Source organism: Astyanax mexicanus, chromosome 4, assembly GCF_023375975.1.
Source record: "Astyanax mexicanus isolate ESR-SI-001 chromosome 4, AstMex3_surface, whole genome shotgun sequence".
Taxonomy (NCBI): domain Eukaryota; kingdom Metazoa; phylum Chordata; class Actinopteri; order Characiformes; family Acestrorhamphidae; genus Astyanax; species Astyanax mexicanus.
In genome coordinates, this window is record NC_064411.1 from 44,145,509 (window position 1) to 44,169,025 (window position 23,517).

Below are 23,517 nucleotides of genomic sequence, written 5' to 3' on the forward strand. Positions count from 1 at the left end.
AGTCACACTGACACACGCATTTCAGCGAGTTCACACGCTCTCACCTGCGCGCACCCACCCCTCCGTTAGATACAGATACAAAACCTGCGCGCCCTCCCCCCGCCCCCCCTCCCCCGTTGGACAGATAAAAACAGTGATCACACTCCCGCCGACTGCGCTCATGCAGTGCCTATCTCTATTTAAATGAATAGGATGCGCTGTGTTGGTGCCGCGCCATTTGCGTAGCGTGCTGCGCTATTTGCGTAGCGCGCGCGGGAGGGATCGTCGATCCTCTTTTTGACTTCGATACTCGAGATCGTGACCTCATTTCGATTCGATTTCGATAAAATATCGAGATCGTGACACCCCTAGAAGACACATATGTGAAAATGCACACACGTTGCTTGTCTGATTCCTGTAGCGAAGTATTGCCAATAGAATTTGAGAATAAGCAGGTGTCCCAATACTTTGTTTATAAAGTGTAGGTTTAGGGTTGATCTGAATCTGGGAATCTGGCCAAAAGTGATACAAGAAAACAGGCAGAGACGTGTGCAGAATTCTTTTTAGAAATGTTTTATTGTTTTTTTCACTGAAGCAGTTAAAAAGCCGGGTTTCTCCGGGGAAACAAGTCGAATGTGCTTTGTGGAAAAAGTGCAGTACCCCCACCCCGTCTATTAAATAAGATGGAAATCCCACGGCACAACAGACATTGCAAGACCTGGTCAGGCTCACAAGCAGTTCAAATACAGCACCAGGTTGGACAGAGTTAAAGTGTCGTTTTCAGATGAACTGGAAACAGTACAGTTTACCGACGTGGTGGAAATGACTAACTGAGGACAAATCAGTTTAATATTTGATAGGTAATACAAAGACTAGTGAGGCTTACTAAGAGAAGCTCAGTCAATTACATACAAATACACTCATACATACAAAAAAACATACAACACACATCAGCTAAAGGGGTAAAACACACCCAAAAAACACACACACACACATTCACACAGAGACATACACACGTACATACAGGCAAGCTCTCTTATTCCATGAAAAAACAGCTCACATCTTAAAAAAACATCTTATACAGTATTACAAATTTCCACAGTGACTAAAATGCGTAAGCTACTGAAAGCAAAAAAAATAAAAAAAATACTTAGTTACTTTCATATCATGTGTACAGACTTGGTAATAATGTCAAAATAAAAGTCAAGTTTGAATGGTGCAAAAACAAAAGAAAATACAACAAAGCAAACTGTTAAAACATGTTGTTTAAAGTTACAACATACGGTATGCATATGATATATAAGAACTCATTCAAATGGTAAAAAAAAACACGCTTTGGTTCGAGTTTAGTAAAATAAGCACTGCGTCCCTGACTTTAGGGAACATCTTAAGCTTTATTTAGAGTTTTTTTTGGTCAGGTTCAAAATGAGCTTATTGTACGAGTCAGCACTGTTAATTCTGACTGTTTTTTTTTTTTTTTACTGATATAGAAAATAAAAGATCAGCACCTTTATTCTGGGATAACCTTCAACTCTGCCATTCACTTTTGCACGCTGTCAGCATAATCAGAGCAGCAGAGCAGCTCTTCATATTTAACCAAACGAACAGGAATGAATGAAGGTGATGAGGCAGGGGGACCACTGTCATGTCACCAGGCCATATAAATAAGGCTTTAAACATTCTTTGTCCAAAGATGAGAATGCAACGCCAATCCTTGGCCAATGTCCAGCCAACAATAACACAACTATCCACAAAACTCTCAAATCGTTAGCGTTCACATATTTGCGTTTTAGGGTCCAAGGCCTAAAACATACTTCATGCAAGAATGCAAATGCTAATCCCCAACCAACATTACCCTGCTTTACAAACTAGAAGCACTAGAAGACAAATCATAGCGTCCATAAACAGAAAAGGATTTCCGCCATCACATTGACTGGAATAAGGACGCCAATGGAAGTTTTAATGCAGCTACTTACAACACCCAAGTTTGTGTTTGCATCCTTGCATAAAATATGTTTTGGGTCTAACTCACTCAGAATTGGGGTTTAATGGCCAAGATATATGCAAATATTATGACCTGCTCTTTGTAGGCATAGGTTTAAATCTCATTACAGTTTAAATCTCAGCAAGAATAGCATTAAGTCTGCATGATATAAAACCTAAATTTGCTTTATATTTAGATTTATGTCAATGTTTGGGGCCCCTGATCAACCTACCTTGCGAATATAAGAGTATTGATTCTATTTTGCACCTTTTAAAGCAAAACTGTGATTTTTTTTCTCACAATTTAACAAAATTAAACATTGAATAATATGGTAATACTTTTGTACATGCTATATTTATACTTTAAAATACAAAACAAAACAATAATTAATGCTTTAGAATGTGCAGACGTAGAAGAAGATTCTCTTTTTATGTTCACTTAGAAAACCAATACATGAAATTTGACCAGGGGTGAACATCAGCATCCGCTGTTTATTTGCCTTTTAATTGATGTTTAGCTACTCTTTGGATTTTATTCTGCATTTTCCAGTTCCAGTACAGCTTTGTAAAAGACAGAATAACATAGAATTAACATAATCAGCTGTGACATTACTTTCTCCTGGATGTAATAATTAAAGTAATCCCATTACAAATGTGAATAAAGTATTTAGACACTGGTCTTTTCTGTCTAATCTGAGGGAGTTTTTTTTTGGGGGGGGGGGGGGGGGGACTAGATAGAACAGCACTTCTCTTTTAAGTTCCTCAACAGCATCAAAGCCAGCATAAGAAGCCATATTTTGCTATTTAAAGGCCAGTTTGTTAGCATTATGACAGGTCTCTTGGAGCAGAACTCCACAGCACTCGTAAGGCAGAGTGGGTATCCACAGAGGTGCACTGTAACAGACCCTATTTTTAATTTAGGCAAGACCAATAACATCACCTAGAATAAAAAGTTGTGTCAAAAGCAAAAAATAGCAAACCACATCTATGATACACTTTGGTCTGCTGACTATCACCACCTAAAGCTGCGCGGCTTTAGACCTTTGGATCAAAATCTTGAGGAAATTAAAAATAGGTGCCCTACATTTCACAATTGTACAATAAACTATAAAGCTAATGAACCTTCCTAGTTGCCAGTTTGCCCATTTGGTGACCAAATCTACAAAAAAAAAAAAAAAAAAACAATAAAAAAAACTAACAAAAAACAAACAGCAACATGTTGGCATGTGTCACATGAACGACTGCATTTCTGATCTACGTAACACGGCACTTGCCTTTCTTTCTCTCTCACTGGGCTTTCCTTTCCAATTTGTTAATAAAAATATTTTTTCTGTAGATATATAAAACACATTTGTACATGATGGGTTGTTCTTTGTATATCAAATGTACATTCTAGATCATGCAGTAGCACCATTGTTTCTTGAGGTCACTTCACATCTCAAGAGATCGCTCATTTTCTCCTCCTGCCGCAGTATTTGCCCTGGCACCCTGCACCACCTGTGAAGCAACACAATCAAACAATTAAAACCTGTGAATAAATTCATGACTGCATAACATAACACAGCTTTTGATCAGGAAAGATGGTGAAGTTAGTGGATCGGACTAATATATGGATTTTTCTTTGACTTGTTCTTGACTTGCCCATGCTGTGCTTTTCAGTACAGAATCATTTTGGCCCCAAATGCAGCGCTTACAAGCCAAAAAGCGCAGCTACAAACAGCAAGTTAAAATAGTTCCATTGCTGCTCTGAGTTTTTATAACCACACAGATCATATTTTCGCTTCATCTTTAACTCAAAAGCCTTCCATAAACAGCGATAATGGAACTTTGGTACAATCACAATAATACACTTAAGGTTTGTGCTATAATGTGTAATATTGGCACAGCTGTGCTGCGGTCATAGACCTCCCTCTTGTATATTATAGCTTTAATATTATGTACTGTAGATAATGAAAAGCCCAGAAGTCTTTACAATTTTACCTTTACATTTTACATGTTCCTGAAGTTGTTCCACATTTTTTTTTATTATTTTTTTACAGACTGGTGAATCTCTACCAATCTTTGCATCTGAGAGACTTCAGCTATTTTTCAATCTGTGTTCTTGTCTGTACTTGTATTCTTTGGACTCTGGAAACGTCATCAGTCGCAGCCCAAGTACTGTTCCATTTAGAAGATCACAGTTAGCCAAGTACACTAAAAATACCCAAATGTGTTCTTGCTCCTGCCTCATTATCGAGGATGCATGAGTGTGAAGGTGACTTGTGTGGACAGTCCGATATCCCAGAATGCACCTCGCAGCAGTTTTGGCGGGGGAGAAAGTACCTACCTGTAAGTTATATGTTTTAAAAAAAGGACTGCTGATTGATAAAGTTTGAAGTTATTTTTAGGCGAGAATGTAGAGGTTTAAACTTCATTATGTGCTTTATTTGTTAAAGGTCACCTTCCGTCGTTTTTTCTTTCATTTTAAAATGTCTAGTTGTGGTCTCTAGTATGAATGAATGACATGTGAGCCGTTTTTGTAAAAAAAAAGTGCTCAGGTGTCTCTGTATAGCTCTTTTTTAATGGACTGTTTTAGGGGTGTGTCCAAAATGACCGGATTCCAGCTTTGCTCATGAATATTCATACATGCAAACAGCATGCAAATATCTCTCCTCTGATTGGCTAGGAGCACTGCGACGCCCCTCCACCGCTCTGCCGCTCACTGCCTCCCACCTCCTAACTGATGAGCGGTGATGTTGCGTCGCTTCAGCTCCGCCTCTGGGAGTTTCTCGAGCCAAGGTGGGCTGGTCTGTGAGTTTCTGCCTACGTAGGCAGAAAGATCATTCAAAATTCACCCGTTTTTCGGAGGGGGGGAGGGGGGATTTCTTTGCTTCGCTCCTGCAGACAATGGGGGCTGCAAAACAGTTTAATGTGCAGGTGTACACATTCAACTCGGAGAGACCTACTGTATTCCACAAAAAACAAGAAAAATCGGATTTTCGCGGAAGGTGAGCTTTAAGGAAGCGACTATGTGAAAATGTGCTCCTACGTTTTCGGAACGATATCTTTTCCAAGACCTACGTCCTGCTGTCCCCAGGAGTACGTACTCACACTCAAGAGTCGAACTTGCCAAAATATGGGAGTTTAAACTTGTGTACTCCATACTAAGAAACAGCCTTTGCCTCTCTAAAATGCTATTTTTATACCAAATCATGTGAGTTGGTTGCAAATTGTTTCTTTTACAGCTGCTTTTTATTAGTATTACTTACTTTTCCAGCCTTTTGTTGCCCAGTCTCACTTTTTTGCAGTCTGTTTTTGCTGTTTTTCATTAAATGTTCGCAAATCACTACTACTATCATCAGTTTTTAATTACATTTACTTGCACCACATTTTACACAGCGTCCCAACTTTTTGGAACTGTGGCTGTAAATATATTTCAGATCTTTAAATCTGCCTCTGTGTCTGGGTACAGCATGTGCTGAACTGACCACAGAATCAATCTAGAGCAAAACAGAGACAGAAGAACAGAGAGTGCGATTAGGCGACAGTAGGGATTAGTTCAATCTGTGTTTCAGACACTGGAATAAAACTCATCTGTGCAGTCAGCAATGACTTCTCAAAGACACGGAGTGCTTAGCGACAGGACAGGGTCTGGATAATATTTTAAAATAATCCACTGTACCTCTGTAGCCTCCGCCCAGGAATCCCCCCAGTGCTCCATATTTGGCTGCTTTAGCTGGAAGAAAAGATATAAAGAGATAAACACGCTTGTTTTAGGATATCTTCAGAACAGATCTATATATGTTTAGGGATTTAATGTCAGCTTGTATTACTGTAAACTCACAGTTAGTTCGAATGCATATAAATTAAGTCTGTTTTACATGAAATGAGACATTTCCAAACATTACTCAACTATTTTGAGCTTGAACATTTGTGGCCACATACTTATTTGAACAGAGTTGAATGTGTCTGAGTTGAATTACCTTAAATTTAACTTTAAAAGTTTAGTCTGTTGCCATTGACCTTTTCTTTAATATTTGCATACTGTGTGTGTCCACCAGTTTCTGCCCCTCAGTGTCTACACCATCAGTGTGTAGTGATTCCCCCCAGGCTACCTTAGGCAAACTTGTAGATCATATTATGATTAACTGCCTGGCCTCTATGTTGTAGGCTGTAAGAGCAAGCATCATTTTCAGAGCGTTTTAAGACATTGCTCCTTGTCAGATATATCCACTGTAAACCCACAATTAGTTTGAACACAAACAAATTAAATCTGTTTTATGTAAAATTGGATATTTTCAAACTTTACTCAACTATTTTAAATTAGATGAACATTTGTGGGCAAGTATACATTCAAATAGAGTCTTTGGGTTGAGTCAACTTCTAATAACTGAGTTTAGTCTGTTGGGACAAACGATTTGCATTTTGGGTGTGTCCTCCAGTTTCTGACACTCACCATCAGTGTGTAGTGATTTCCCCCGGGGCATATATTATATCATATATTATGATTAACTGCCTGTATTATGATTCACTTTTTCCAGGCTTATAGTGTGAATGTTAAAATAAATAAAATAAATATTTAAGTAAAATAGAAATTGATGAGGCGTGGGCTACCCCCACCTCTCGTCCGGGGTACAACTAAATAGAAAAAGAAAAGTAAGGAGAAATCAACATATTGTTTTTTTTTTGGAACACAAGACACTAGGTAGAATATTTGGGCAAATAAACTGATATAACAAAAATAAAAATATATAATATATCAACTTTCCCTTTAGTTGTAATATCTTGATGTTTAAATTAGGCCAATTCAAGTTTTCATTACCCATTACTTAAAATGTTTGAGCAAACCGGTCGCCGTAAAAAAGTAAACTCAACATATCTGGTCTTACAATATAACAAAAATAAAAAATATAAAATCAACCCTTTAGTTGTAATATCTAGATGTTTTAAATTAGGCTAACTTTAGCTTTTCATTACCAATTACTTAACTCAAATTGCTCAAAGTACATTCAACTTATCCAGGCTTACAGTGTATAGTAGATGGATTTTATCCTATTTTCTCCCCAATTTTTGAGGCTAACTCCATCTATCCATAGTATCACATTTATCAATGAAAAAAGTGTATCAATAGACAGAATTACCCACAAATTTGGGTATATGTGGATTTGTGATTCTCACAAATTAAACTGAAATTAAAAAAAAAAAAAAAGTTCAGAGCAGATTTTATGTAAATACACATACAGATATTCTCTTTCTGCTTCTTGCATTTCATTTAGGGGCAGGAATTCAGTTTTCATAAACAGGTTAATTATATTTTACAAAACTTTATCTACTGCAGGACAAACTGAGCTGGAGGAAGTGCTGAGTAATTAGTCACACCAAATGCCAGCATGCATCTCCCATCGGCCAAGAACTAAAAGTACCTGGCCTTGGCAAACACGCGATATTATTCAAATTATGAGCTAATAATGCAGCTGGCAGTGTCTGGAGGTTGGTGTCTGTGATGGTGCGCTCGCGCTAATGACAATACTCTGAAGTTCATTCAATAAAAGAACTTGATGTACCTTGCTGTGGCGTCAACCCTGCTCCATAGCCTCCTGAAAAAGAACAAAGAAAAGCATATTTAATAAATAGTTCTAATTATTTGATTATTCATTAGGGTGTTCAGTTTTTACTTTTGCAAAATTGAATCAGATCATTAGTCGAGATTAATATAAAAACACATAGCTAATTACATTTTAAAGCCAAAGCAGAATTTCACTTTCCAGGTTAACCTTTATTCTTTATGTTAGAAGTTAAGACTGCAAGTAAGTTAGTCTTTTAAAGGTATATAATATAATATAATAATTATATATCATGATATAAAGTATAATTTTAAAAGGTAAAAACATCAAATTACATACTAAATACTAATATTATGCAAAAAATATATATGCAGTATAGATAAAATTATAGATAAAATGTTGGATACACTTAAAAGTATTCATAAGATGAGAGAAGCTACTCTATATACTGAAATACATATTTAGGGATATATATTTGGATTTGTGGGTTAAGCAAGTATGTGATAATATTAGCTAATGGTTTCAGTTCCATCAAGTTATTTTGGCCAGGACCAACTGCACAATTCATTATAGAAACTGTAATTTGTCCTGTTTAATTGGATTAAGTGCAGCTGGTACTGGACAAAATGTACAAATAATAAATGTATATATAATTCTGTTCTGTTATCAATATGAACAGTATAAGGCCTCTACTTGTGGTGTACATCATTACATTGCCAGCCTTTCGAGGTCTATAATGTTCTGCTCTTTGTGCTCAGCTTGAATATTATATAATATTACTTATTTAAACCCTTAAATACCTGAAGTATTAAATTAGTGTTTCTTAAGTATCTGCAGGCACTTATTCATTTTTGTGTGCCACAATATGATGAAAAGTATTTAAATATGTAAAATATTTCTGTGAAATATTTAAGTTTTTCCATACTGGTCAGAAACTGCAATTGACAAAAGTCATACTTGGCATAACGTTTTGGCGTATACAGCTCTTTAAAAAAACTAAGAAAGTTTTTTTTAATTTTGCCAAATACAAAACCTCTGGAATATAATCAAGAGGAAGATGGATGACCACAAGCCATCAAACCAAGCTGAACTGCTTAAATTCTTTACCAGGAGTGGCATAAATTTATCCAAAAGCAGTGTGTAAGACTGGCGGAGGAGAACATGCCAAGATGCATTAAACTGGGTTATTCCACCAAATATTGATTTCTGAACTTTTAAAACTTTATGAATATTAACTTGTTTTTTTTTATCTGAAAGCTTGGCATCTTTTTTGTTACTTCGGACATTTCTCATTTTCTGCAAAGAAATGCTCTTAATGACAATATTTTTATTTGGGATTTGGGAGAAATGTTGTCCGTAGTTTATAGAATAAACAGAAATAACGCAATGATTCTTAATCAGTTTTTTTTTCTTTACTTTTTCAAGATACTAATTTTGGGAAATTTAGTGCTTTTATGCCATGTATTACATTGAAGAGCAACTTTTACATGTGGAAGTGCATTATAATAATAACAACAACAATACAACTCTATACAAATAAATAAATTACAATTTAATAGACTATTCTCCAGGTTTGTGCTTTTACATTAACACAAGCCAAGCCTGACAATAATACCAGTCATGGCCCAAACACACTTTGCATGATATTTGCACTGCAGCCTGATATAATTTTACATAGCAAACAACACAAGTCCCACACAATCCAGTTATTCATAGGGCCAGCCGGTCACATGTTCTGTGCCCCAAGTTCCCATGATGATCAGTGGCTTCTTTCAGCTCATTGTGAGTGAGTGTCTGTGTGTGTGTGTGTGTGTGTGTGTGTGTGTGTGTGTGTGTGTGTGTGTGTGTGTGTGTGTGTGTGTGATAATGCTGTGGATGAGCAGATAAGAAAATGAAAAGCACATGCAGATTGAAACAAAAGCAAACAGTTCCCACTGCATATAATAGATGAGATGAGGTTTTACATGTGGTAAAACCACAAAAAAAGTCAATTAGAATTTAAATGTGAAAAATAAATGGGACATATTTAATTATTATTATTATTATTATTATTGTTATTATTATTATTATTATTATTATTATTGGTGTGGATTTTCATGATGGCAGTTAAGCAGCGACAGCATTATTATCTGCATGTCCATGATATTTGATTTATCATTATATCATGGCTACATTGCTAGCATTTGCCTTTTGGCTGGTTGGCTGTGCATATACTGTAATTTTAGCTACTAAATAAAAGAAAGCCCAACATTCAGCATAAAGAGAAAAAGAAAAGAACCTGCTTGTCCGCAATAAAGTAAAACAGGCATCTCCAACCCTGCTCTAGAGCTCAAATCCAACCCTGAACATATAAATAAAAAATTAAATACTTTTAATAATTTTATTGTAAGAGCTCCTTAATATCACAGTGAGGTGGGTTAAAACCCCTTAAACACCAGGGAAATGGTTTAGTTATAAATCTTTGAATAAAAGACCAAATTTCGTGGAGTCCAGCAGGGTTCTATTTTAGGGCCAATTAAATTAAACTCATTTAAATAAGAACAGTAGGAAGCTTGGGCTTACATATAGAGATTAAAAGGTTAAAAAGGACAGGTTTAAGGGGTTAAAATGCTTCTATCTAAAGGCAATCTAAACTATAATAGACTATATGGATAATAGACTATATCACGATATCAGGTTATATCACTGTCCAGTAGCTTCAGTAGGATGGGAGACACCTGCAGTAGTGTTCAAATGATGAATAAATGTTAGAAATATTGCAGTCACCTCACCCAGCCCTGGATGGCATAAATGCAATGATCTCTACTGATTTCTTTCTCTCTTTAGAGTCTGATAAACAGAGCTGATGTGAGGCTTTCTGTTTCTGGTGTTACCTGCCATTCTGCAGTAAGGCCTTAGTCCAAATCCTACTTCACAACAGAGATAAACGCACCAAAAATTAAACACCAAGGTTTTTAGAGTACAGTAACTTACAGCATATTTTACATTATTTCAAAAGAGGTTGAAGAACATTAACATCAAATGAATTAGTTACTGGGAAGTGTGATGTCAATTCGTTTAATGGTTTAAACAGGTTTATAGCTTGAATGGTTTAAATTGGGTTGAATAGGTTATTCTAGATATAAACCAATTCAAACTATATAACTAATTAATGTCACACTTAATGTTCCCATTAATTAATTATTTTGTTATTTTATTACAATCTCTGTTATGACCCCTGGTCGTATTGTTTTTTTTCTTGTGTGCCCTCTGTGTTGTTTGTGTTTAGTTTTTAGTTGCAGGACCATGATTGGCCACCAGTGGCACACTTCCTAAAAGGACAAGAGAAATCCTGACCTGAGAGAGACAGTCAGGGCTCCTCCCCTTTCCTGACCTGGAACAACTTCCTGCTCAGACCAACCCGGCACCTCTATTTTGTATTCTGTGTGTTGCTTTAGTTTTTGCTTTAATATAGATTAGTCTTTGGGTAAAGTAGGGGGTGAGTGCCATTTTGTTTTGCTACCTTTTTCTCCTGTTTTGGTGACAGGGAGTCAGGGTAGTTTGTGTATTTTGTTTTCTTTATTTTGGCAGGTTCAGTTAGTTGCCTTTGTTTGTTAGTTGGTTTTATTTGTTATTGTAGCCTATGCTCACTCCTGAAGTCATATTCCCTTATTTTTATCAATAAAATCGTTCTGATTTTAATTAATTTTCAGTGTCTGGTTTTTGGTTTGGCAGAGGGTCTGGGGAGAGAGCCCACTCTCATTTTCTGTTACGGCCTGACCCTAGACCGGGTCGTAACAATCTCCTACAGTAGTACAGTGGTACAGAGTAGCTGGGCAAGTGCATCTTCAGGTTGCTAATAAATAAAAAACAAAGCAACATAAAGATTTTTTTTAAAAGTTTTTTTTGTCATACATTTTATATAACTATTTAAAATTAATTTTAATAAAATTCATGCTTCCTTTATTGTTGAATGCACTGTAATAATACCATAGCATGTGCACACAATCTGTGTGCAGTTTTAAAAACCTATTTATCTGGACAGCCGTAATTGATTTGCTAAAATATCACTAGTATTACATAAACACTGAAAATAATGAAATAAAAATGAATAATTAATACATACATAGTAAATGGGTCTGTAACTGAAAGTAAAAGCTTTCAGTTACAGTCACTTTACCTACTTTTCGCTGATTTTTTCTAATTTTATATGGAATTCATACAAGAAACAATACTTGTATTACCAAGATAAACTATTTTAAACTATTTACAATCTGCTTAAAGATACATCTTAGGTGCTTGGGTAACTTCTCTGAAGTATACTGCAAAAAGACTGTATGTAATGTATGTAATAGTAGATTATTTTTCTAACATATAAAACAAATACAACAGTAGCTCTGAGCCAATCGAATGACAGAAATGATAAATCCCTGATTAAAGGGCCTTTAAAGGCCATCAGCCATTAAAGTGTTAATATAAACCTCTACAAATAGAGGACCTCTGTGCTGTTAGCCTACAGACCCACGCTCTCTTATCTGTCCGTATGAAAAATGGCTGTGTTCTCCTTTAGTGTGCTGTGTTGTCATTGATCTATAGAGCATGGTCACATCCTCCACATCCTCTGGGGTCATGAAATTAACTCTGAAAACACTGGATACAACTGAAGTGGAGGTTTTGTAGATGACCTCCAGCTCTATATACAGCATTCTCTAACCAGGATCAAACACAGCTAGAAATTATAATTAACCAATCACAAAGGAGTTGTGAATCTCATATGAACAGCTTTAGAGTCTCATATAGGAGAATAAATTGTGTGTGACCCTCTCAGACCATTCTTTCTTCTTACACAGAGGGTAACAAAGCACGCTGGGTCTTGAATATAGTCCTAGAGTCACTGGATATCAGTACATAATTAATTTACGAAGTGTTACCTTAGGTTACAGCTTGGGAATGCCCACCGCTGTATAAGTTTTGAGGTGTTTTCTTGAGAATGAGATTTACCACTGGCCAGTATGCTCATGGTTCAAGCCAAGACTGAAAGTGGGGCATTTAACATTCCTCAACCCACAGTGTAAGGTGTGTACTGAGAACACATCATAGAAGGCTAATGTTACCACCCACATACCCAAAAAACCCATATACAGCTCTGGAAAAAAATAAGAGAGTTTAAAAATGATGAGTTTCTTTGATTTTACCAAATTGAAAACCTCTAAAATATATTCAAGAGGAAGATGGATGATGACAAACCATCAAACCAAGCTGAAATACTTGAATTTTTGCACCAGGAGTGGCATAAAGTTATCTAAAAGCAGTATGTAAGACTGGTGGAGGAGAACATGCCAAGATGCATGTATTTTACCAAATATTGATTTCTAAACTTTTAAAACTTTATGAATATAAACTTGTTTTTTTTTTTTGCATTATTTAAGATCTGAAAGCTCTGCATCTTTTTTGTTATTTCAGCCATTTCTCATTTTCTGAAAATAAATGCTCTAAATCATAATATTTTTATTTGGAATTTGAGAGAAATGTTGTCTGTAGTTTATAAAATAAAACAACAATGTTCATTTTACTCAAACATAAACCCGTAAATCGCAAAATCAGAGAAACAGATTCAGAACCTGAAGTGGTCTTTTAATTTGTTTCAGACCTGTATGTTCAGTTTATTAAAAACTTCCAAAAGGTGACCAATTTGCAACCAGCCATTATTTTTAAACATTTTAAGGAGGGCTGGCATATTTTATTATAGCAGAGCAACATATTTTAGCTATTAATATACAAATGGCTTAGACTGTAGTTATTTTTTACGACAGATCTAAGTAGCTTATGATCATCTGAAATAACCATTGCAAAGTATGACTGTCTCCTATAAACCCTTTATTAATCATTTAGGTGAATAAAGGTGCATCAAACTAAAAAAAATATATTAGGGTTGTAAGAAATTAGAACAATTGCACTTACTAAAATTTTATTTTTATTTCATTTATCTTGGGATGTTTTAAGCTTACATTTAAGTTCAGTGAAGCACTTTAAACACCAACACTTTTATCAGTGATTTATATTTCTTGTAGAATAAATAGAGAACTTTATGTTTTCAAAACAATTAAATATTGCCATTAAAAGACAGCTATTAAAAAAAAGGTAACTTGTAAGACTGCAATGTTAAATGCAGTGCGGTCTCACTAAATTGCAACAGGTTAAATCAGAATATGAAAAGATCTGAATAAATCTACAGTGAACAATTGCTTGGTTGTGTTAATTATATTTTTATCAGACATTGTTGTCTTGTCTTGTCATTTGGATTTAAATTCAAAGTAACTTTCGTAATATTTGTTAACATTTTCTATACAAAAAGCATTGCGATGCATTGTAAAACTTGTACATCATCACACACCTAGGCATCCAAACACAACAACCCAATAAAATGCTGTTGATTGTCTTACCTGGATACGCCTGTGGGAGCCCTCCATAACCTCCTGGTACAAAACCACCTGTCAGAGAGGAAGATTTATAGATCAAATACCGCAAAACAATATGCTTTCTCACTCTGTAAAGTGCACTCTTGGCTCGCTCTCCGTGCAGCATGTATGGACTTGAAATATGCTTAAAGATTGAGTGCTGTGTGTGTGAACGCGGTCGGGTGAACCAGTTGGAGGGCTTTATGATGAATTACAGCAGGAGAGAGCACAGCCAGGTTTTGTCACGCAAAATGTTTTTCCAAGAGAGCGAGGTGACAGTGGGCTGTGAGAGCTGTTTCTCAGAATGAGACAGTTCCAGTGTTGATCCCTGCAGCAGGTTTATCTGAAAAGTCACTGAGCATTAGACTGAACGGGTTCTGATGAGCTCTAGTTCTTTAGTTTGGACTGTGTTTGAGTATTCTCTAAGGAAAAGGCAAGAATGCAAGTGTCACGTGTGTATTTTATGCTGTGGACAGCACAGTGAGTGGTAATGATCGTGACAGGCAGCATCTGGCTCGACTTGTCCGTGCTTCTCGGAAAGAAATCTCGTCCAGGTTTAATGCAGATGACCCTACATTCATATTCCACAGGTCAGTGCTTGTGGAGGTATTTAGGAGGTATTTATGGGACATTGGGACATGGCCAAAGTAATGGGACATGACACACTTTTGTCCCATGGCTTTTGGCATATTAAAGTACTTATATTCAGTAATGTCAAGCTGTAGTAAATAAGTAACGTAGCTCAGCTGCACTCACCTGGTTGATATCCTGTGCCCAAAGATCCATAACCTGTTGGAAATTCAAGACAGAGAATCAAATTAGCATAGTGGGTTACACATAAATAAACACAACGGGCCTCTTTTATCAACTTTTCTTAATAAGAAATTTATTTTTTTAACCATAGAATCCCATTGACGCAAATTGCATCAAAATTGTGCATTGTTCATACAGCTGATTCATACATTATGACAAAGACAAAGAGGGAACCCTATTGTTTCTAATAATAGCACGGACCTCATGCTAAACTGAAGTGTTTTTGAGAAATCTATTGTGAAATACACCTAAAGAATAGGCTTACCTTCATATTTCCATGCTTTATTCTTTGTTCTTTATTCTTTTACAATTTATTCTCTTATTCTTTACTATCACAGCTGATAGTAAATATCCAGTCTACTAAATCACTTTCATTATTTAGGGATATTGGCCATATTGGCCAAAAATACTCAAACTCTTAGCCTGTTATGACTGTGAAGGTCTTAACAATCCACATCCTAGAGGTGGGAATATCAAGCAAATTAAATCCGCCTGGTGCTTCTCATGTATTCTGCCAGAGTAATAAGCCATTCATTAAAATATCAAAATCCTTATACTGTCAACTAATATACACTCTAATCTAACTATTACTGAAAAGAAAACTCTTGATTTGAAGTCTGTACATTCATATATAAGTAAAAACAACAGGCACTAGGTAAACTTTTGATCAAATCATGATCAATTCCATGAATATTTATATATTCTGGAAGCATTTACATCTCAAATGATGACATTTCCGAGCAGCTCAATGTATTCTGGTATAAAGAAAAATAATAGCATGTGGCTGTCTCCTAACATAACTGTATTATAACAAGTGAAAGAGTAACTGACAAAAATGGAGAAAAAAACCCACCAAAATAAGCTGGTGTTTAAAGGGCTGAACCCATTTCTGCAGTTTTTTATGAAGATTCATTAATGGTTTTTTTTACTGATGTAGGAGTAGTTCCTTTTACAAGGACACGGAGATCATTAATAGAACATCAGATACATGAAAAACTCATTAATCTGATGTTAGTCATTTTTGTTCAGACCTTTCTCAAGAACTCATTTAAGCCAATTCTCAGAAAGATCTGAATGAGAGCGTGAATGACGCTCAAAATGTGTTTAGACCGTAATTACGCAAAACTTACACACTCCCAATCCTTTATCTCTACTTTACGTCTCTGGAGGATCTCAGTGTGTATAAAAACGACCTCTGATTTTAGAAAAGGCCGTTACAGATTAAGCTTCTAACTGTAAAACCTTTCCATGGGGAGTTTAGATCCTGGCATTTCCTCTTACTCAAATCTGCAACTTTGCTAACATCTGATAACAAGCTTTGACCTGATCTGTCTAGCTAGTATGGCTTTAGTTCAGTGTGTGAATCACAATCACTACTGTAATGATGTGACTGGATATCCATATATTATTAGTTATAGTTTAAGTGTATACACTGATAAAGCACACATAAAGCAACATGATGGCCATCCCTTTGTTTCTAAACCTGTTATCCATTTTTTCAGCTTCACTGAGCATATAGGAGCACTGTGTATTTCTGTAAGTACAGACTACATACTTTCATGCTGTTCTTCAATGTTTAGGACCCCACAGGACCACCACAGAGCAGCTATTATTTGGGTGGTGGGTTATTCTAAGCACTGCAGTACATGGTGGTGGTGTTAGTGCGTGTTGTACTAGTTCGAGTGGATCAGACACAGCAGTGCTGCTGGAGTTTTTAAACACATCAGCATCACTGCTGGAATAAGAACAGTAAACCAACAGGGTCCTGTTAGCACTGATAAAGGACTAGAGGATGACAGACACAAACTGTGAAGCAACAGATTCAGAGCTTATCTCTCTGACTATACATATATAAGTGGGAGCAGCTACAAGCAGGAGTGTCCTAATATGTTAAACAGTAAATAGACGTAGACATAGTGTTTAAATACTCCAGTAGCACTCATACTCACTTATACTCATGCTACTAACATATGGCGTCAAAATAGGGTCAAAATTAGGGGTGGGCGATATGGCTCTAAAATAATATCACGATATTTCAGGGTATTTTTGTGATAACGATATAAAAAAATAAAAATTATTCATTCATTTTCAGAATATAGTATAATAGTATAACAGAATATTCTTAATGTGGCAAAATAAATAATATAGCATAAAATAATATAAAGCAGCAAAACATATTGCAGAATATTTAGTGCATGCATATAAACTGCAAACAAAAAATTATACAATAAATACACCTAAAGCTTCACAGTAAATAATAGACTACTTTTAAGACAGAACAGCCCTATTATCACGATATGGATTTTTAATATCATGATATTTCTGTGTCACGATATATTGTATACGATATAATATTGCCCACCCCTAGTCAAAATTTTGAGAATCAAAAGTATAATTTATAACCACAAAATTTTAATTTGAAAGTAAGAGGACTTTTAAAAATCAAGAATTTTAAAATCATGTTTGTAAACATAATATTTAATATTACACAGAGAGTTTAATATTCTGTTTTGTGTGCTTTCAGTATTTTTTTTTTGTTCGTTTGAGCTTCTCTCTGTGCTTTCAGTATTTTTTTGGTCAGTTGTGCTTCTCTCTGTTTGTGCGTTTAGTATTTATTTTTTTCTCAGTTGCGCTTTTGGTTTAGTTTTGACCCTGTTTTTACAGGTGCTTGGGGACTAGTCAGTCATTGGCTCCTGGAAATAAGCCCCGTCCATTAAAGTCATTCCACTTGTTCACAGCAGCACAACAACCGAGCAAAAAAATACTGAAAGCGCAAACACATTTCTAATAAAGGTAAAACACAAACGGAATATTAAACTCTCTATTCAATATTAAATATTCTGTTCACAAACATGATTTTAAAATCAGTCCTCTTGTCAGCTTAAAATTTCATAGTTATGGATTATAGTTATGGTTCTTAAAACTTTTGACCCTATCTTGACGCAATACTAACTACACCACCATCATTTCTGCATAACTGCAGTACTGAGAATAACCCACCATCTAAAATAATAGCTGCTAAGTCATGTTCCTGTGAACATTCACCTATATGCTCAATGGAGCTGATGAAAAGGATAATGGGTGTAGAACCAAAGAGGTGGTACTAATGTTAAGCTTGATCTCAGTATTTTTGATTTCTTTTTCTTTTTTTTTTAATTGTGTTGCTATACCTGGTTTGGGTGCTTTACCACCACCTCCAGTGCCAAGATCTGTAGGATACCTCACAACTGAAATAGAACCATCACACAAATAATCAGACAGTCCAAAAGACATCTGCAATACATACATTCCCTCAATATACACTATTAAATTATGCTCAAAATTAGGTTGTGTTACATCTCTGAAGAAAAGCCCTGCCAACAGAATGGGCCATGTCATAAAAGGTCTACATCAGCCTCCTGACACCATGCCCGATACTGTCAAAGTGTTTTACAGTGGGGTATGAAGCCTTCACAAACTTCTGGACATGATAATACACTATGTACTACATCTATTCTATACATAGTGAGAGGATACTCATAAAACAACATAAAGAGGTCTATCCAGATCTCTAAGACAGTAAGCAATGACCTCAGCCACAGATATGATGACCTATATGTCAGCAATACACAGCTCTAGTCAGGAAGTAATGATTCAGTGGTCAGTGAATTGCTGCAGATATGCTTGAGCTTTGAACACTCAAAGCTGTTCCTGTACAGGAAACTAGAGTGGATGGCATTTCCTCGATTACGGCCGTTATGCCGTTATGCCATTGTGATGTTCAAATTCCTGGAAAAGTTCTTCTGATGCTACTAAATGGGTATCAATGGGTATTTTTACATGTCTGAAATGGACTTCTGCTTTCTTGTGCACATCTGAAAGTGTCAAATGGACCCATAGCAGTTTAATTGCCCCCAAAACTCTTGCGTCCGGACTGCAATTGAAAATAACAGGAGGACCAGTGAGTTTTTAGGCTTTCTCGTCACGTAACGTTCAGTAGCTCCTCCATTTCCACTCGCTGTTGTGTTTTACATGGATCTCCGTGGAAACACGCACCCAACGTGTAATTACAGTGTGTGGAAGTGGACAAATAGCTATGAGTTCAGCGAAAAAAAAAACATAGGTTTTTCAGGCTGTAATTTTTTTTCAGAGTACGTCTGAGAAAAACACGTATATGGTCGTCCTGGACGGGAATAAAATCACAGAGGACCCCCCGTAAAAGAGCAAATTACCCCAGGACCTCCCTGTGAAACTAATCCTGTCCAGAAAGGGCTTAAGACCACCTCCTGAGAGATCAAACTCAAGCATGTGACACTAAAGCTGGTCAACAACTAGCTAATCAGTTGAGGGAACACATGAGGAATCATTTAGTAAATGTAAAGGGTTAAAGAAAAGCAAAATACTATGTAAAACATTTAGGTGGCTCTTATCTGGGGTGTTGTTAACTTGCAGTTTCTTATCCTGTACAACAGAAGTAACTCTTAATCTTCCTTTCCTGGAGCGTTCCTGATGAGAGCCAGTTTCATCATTATAATGTTTTTGATGGTCTTTGCAACTGCACTTGAGGGTACTTTCAAAGTTCTTGAAATTTTTAGAAACATTTCTTAAAAGATTTTGTCTTTACTTAGTTAGTAGTTCTTGCCATAATATGTATTAGAACATTACTTAAACATGGATATTCACTGTATATCAAGGTACAATAAGGGAATGGGTGCTTTTTTAATGTCTTACTTCCTCCTCCAGCAACGGTGCCAGGTCCTGCTACACCTGTTGAAAAACAGAAGATATCTGAATATACATGGACATTTTTCACCACTCAAGCTTTTATTGTACTTTTTCCCACATTTTCAATCCTAACTAATAAACCAGAGATACTGTTGTCCTGTGCTGTTACTGATGAAGTGCACTGATATTAACCCTCCTGTTCTCCTCAATTTTACTAAAACTTTATTCTTTAGACATTTAATCTCCCAGATTATAATTATAACTATATTATATGCATCAAGCCGAACTACTGTATCAGGACTGAAAGCCGAGGGAAGTTGTTTTAAGTTTATTAAATGCCTGTCATAGTGACTTCATTATTTTTCAACACAAATGTGTGTAAATTGATATTCTTTTTACAGCTAAAACTGCTTGGGATCGAATTGAGTACAATATATGCATTTAAAATATATTTTTAAGTATTTTAATGTTTATTTGGCTGTCCTCATTAAGTTAGAGGAACAAAATTCTAGAAATGTGAAGCATATTTGACTTGTGGTTTCTGAGGCTTGTAACTCTGATGAACTAATCCTGTACACCAGAGGTAACTCTTGCTCTTCCATTCCAGGAGCGTTTCTGATGAAAGCCAGTTTTATCATTATATTGTTTTTGATGTTTTTGCAACTGCACTTGATCATACTTTCAAATTTCTTGGAATTTTTAGTATTGGCCGACCTTCATTTCTTAAATATTGAATATTTTTCTCATTAAATTAAAGGAAAAAAGTCTATAAATGTGAAGCACAAACATATGCATTGTTTATTTTTTAAAGATGTTAAACACCAAATGAAATCAAAGACAATAAGAGGGTTTTATAACAGTCATTCAAATTTTCCCAAATCATACCACAATCTACACTGTCAATCATCCAGTTCATAATAATACACTGTAGGAGGAAAAACAGGTTAGTGGTGATTTACCTGGAGCTTTAAGCGGCTTGGCTCCTGGCAGAACTCCAGTGCCGGCCCCTGGTTGTGCAACACCACCATATGGACCTAAATCAAGGAGAAACTTCCATTAATGAAAAGAAATCTTGCCTAATCGAACTAAAAAGGATTAAAGTTCGGGTCCTTACCATAGCCAGCATAGGGGATAGCACCACCAACACCAGTACCTGAGGAAATTAACAGCAAGTACAGCCAGTCAGTACATTAAAGTCTTTATTCAGTTCTGGATTTGTTACGTTGTCATAAACATGATAATAAAAAGTGTTATGAAATTCTTACCCACTCCACCAGTCTTAGGAGGTTTAGCAATCGCACCTGATTAATGACAGTTAATCAGAAGAAAAAAACTTTATCAGCCAACAGAATTTATTCAGAGAGTATCAGAATCAGATATAGATAATTGTGCAGCAAAAGCAAAGCCTGCCATCTTGTGGTATCTCTGAGTAAATGCATTGCATTAAAATAGCCTTTTTTGGGTAGATATAATAAAAGTTTTAAAAAATGAAACACTGTGACCTCTAGTGGACAGAAAGATGAATGTTAAAATATGTGAAGAAAAATATGATGTATAAAAGCTGTTATGTAAAATACAGCTCTGGAAAAAATTATGAGTTTCTTTGATTTTACCAAATTGAAAACCTCTAGAATACAATCAAGAGGAAGAGGGATGATCAAAAGCCGTAAAACCAAGCTGAACTGCTTGAATTTTTGCACCAGGAGTGACAAAGTTATCCAAAAGCAGTGTGTAAGACTGGTGGAGTAGATCATGCAAAGATGCATAAAAACTGTGAATAAAAACCAGGGTTATTCCACCAAATATTGATTTCTCTTAAAACTTGATGAATATGAACTTCTTTGCATTGTTTGAGGTCTGAAAGCTCTGCATTTTTTTTATTTGTTATTTCAGCCATTTCTCACTTTCTGCAAATAAATGCTCTAAATGACAATATTTTTACTTGGAATTTGGGAGAAATTTTGTTTGTAGTTTATAGAATAAAACAACAATGTTCATTTTACTCAAACATATCCCTATAAATAGCGAAATTAGAGAAACTGATTCAGAAACGGTGTAATGAGGGTTTGGAAGTGTATGCATACAACAAGCAGCATAAAAATAATAATAATAATAAAAAAAAAAATAAAAAAGAACTTACCAGGCTGGACTGTAAAAGACAAAAAATGAAAATAAATAAATAAATAGCATTATCAGTACTGAACTAAATAGTCTGAATTACTGTTTTTTTTTTGGCCACATCTCTCTGTATGTAATGTACATGACTCTTGTAATTAATTAGCAGGGACAAAATATACGTTTTATTAGAGTAGCAACTGAAAACTCAAATGAATTCACTAAAAATGCACTTTTATTAGTTCTTATAATGGAAGTTGCTTCAGCTGTGCCAACAGAATTGAAGATATTTGGGCAGATACAGATCATAGAAAATAGAAAATAACTGAATTATTCTTTAGAGTGTAGAGAATATAGAGTTTAATGAGAACCTAACACCAGAAGGCGCTGCTACTCCTGTACCACCTGAAAATAATTTCAACAAATATTATTCAACATTTCTTTATATTTATTTTACACCAAAAGTGATATTGTGCAGTGAAAAGCATTAACTATTTTATGGTGCTTGCTATTTTATCCTAAATCTAAAGTAATTTCTTTTTTAATTCTTTAATTTTAGGTAACTTCATGAATGAAGAAATATAGAAATATCTAGAGCAGCGAAATCATGTTTTATTTCTTTACTTAAACTATAATTTCTTTACTTAAAAAAATAACAAAAATAAAATAAAATATATGAAGAAAAAATTATTGATGTACAGTTATTAGTTTAAAAGTCTTAATTTGTCAGTGGTCATCGTGAAATTAATAAAATAAAAGGTCTTACCAACTCCTGTCCCAGCTGTAAAAAAACACACATAAACAATAATACAATTTTCATGATATGATTTGCATTATTATAAGACCACCCAGAAATACATATAATATAGGCATGTGTCTTGTTTAAGACAAAGTAATTGAGCTTACCACTAGGGAGGAGAACACCAGCACCAACTGTAAAAAATACAATGGGAATATGTAAATGCATGTATATTTTAAAATGAATAAAATTTGACATTTAAAATATACAAAACTAATCATAATATTATTCAACATCATAGGAATGAACATACCACCAGGTTGCACAGCTCCTGTGGAAATAATTAAATACATATTAATACATATTACTAATACTGTTGAAGATCAATTATATGTTCGTCCACAAGTAATACAAATTCTGATTAATTTCAGTGAGAACTTAATTATTTAAAAGACCTTATGATCAGTTTGTTACAGACAAGAGCTAGTTAATAATACATGACTCTGCCTATATGAGCAGTGTTAATAATATATAACCCACTCTATATAGGTAGTGTTTAAAAGTATTAAGTAAAATGATCTGATTATCTGGGTCAAAATTAATATATTTCATTTTAAATTTGTTAAAAAAAAAATCATAAAACAAATCAATGTGATTCCAAACATGGCATTATGCTGGGAATCTTCAGATTACCCATACAGGTTGGTTTTAGTTCTCAAATATCATCAAATACAAGAACATAATATGTCAATTGGACTGCTTAAATAATAAACTGTTAGTGGGGATATATATTGGATATCTCCAAATAGTGTACAAATTACTAATTTCCCATTGAGAGTCAGGTGTGCTCTAACTTTGGCGGATTGCTATTTTAACAATGCAGCGTTTCTGCACTTCCCAGCAGAGGAAACTGACCTGCTTGTTCACGCTGTGAAAGTGTGTGAGCAGGTAATTTATGGGAACAGCGATGTTGTTATTTTATTTTCTATTCTGTTTATTGTTGATGTAAAAGTTGTGTTTGTGTGCTGCTGTATGTTCTTGTGTGTGCGTTTGCCACACACGGCACACCTATGGTGGCAAAATAGCAATGAACATCTGCAGCTGATGGCAAGCTACATAAACAGGATTCGAACCAGCGATCTCTTGATCATAGTTGCAGCGATTAGTCCACTGGACCACTCGGAGCCTTTCTGTTGCTATTCAA

The 23,517-nt window shown here is 35.3% G+C and overlaps 1 protein-coding gene across 50 annotated transcripts in view; it reads right to left on the minus strand.

Moving 5' to 3' along the window:
• Positions 1-536: 536 nt before the first annotated feature.
• Positions 537-23,517, minus strand: part of elna (elastin a) — a 115,526-nt gene continuing 92,545 nt past the window's right edge. For 49 of the 50 annotated variants that reach the window (XM_049478690.1, XM_049478693.1, XM_049478715.1 and 46 more), the window contains 14 exons: positions 22,627-22,644; positions 22,481-22,507; positions 22,341-22,355; positions 21,600-21,979; positions 20,725-20,760; positions 20,574-20,612; positions 20,419-20,493; positions 19,466-19,501; positions 17,926-17,982; positions 14,699-14,731; positions 13,928-13,975; positions 7,506-7,538; positions 5,624-5,677; positions 537-3,459 (listed from right to left, as the gene is read on the minus strand). In XM_049478690.1, coding sequence (XP_049334647.1) covers positions 21,912-21,979; positions 22,341-22,355; positions 22,481-22,507; positions 22,627-22,644 — 128 coding nt within the window. In that variant the 3' untranslated portion in view covers positions 537-3,459; positions 5,624-5,677; positions 7,506-7,538; ... (6 more) ...; positions 20,725-20,760; positions 21,600-21,911. The remainder of the gene's footprint in view (positions 3,460-5,623; positions 5,678-7,505; positions 7,539-13,927; positions 13,976-14,698; positions 14,732-17,925; positions 17,983-19,465; positions 19,502-20,418; positions 20,494-20,573; positions 20,613-20,724; positions 20,761-21,599; positions 21,980-22,340; positions 22,356-22,480; positions 22,508-22,626; positions 22,645-23,517) is intronic. The other variant, XM_049478689.1, reaches the window with a different exon arrangement.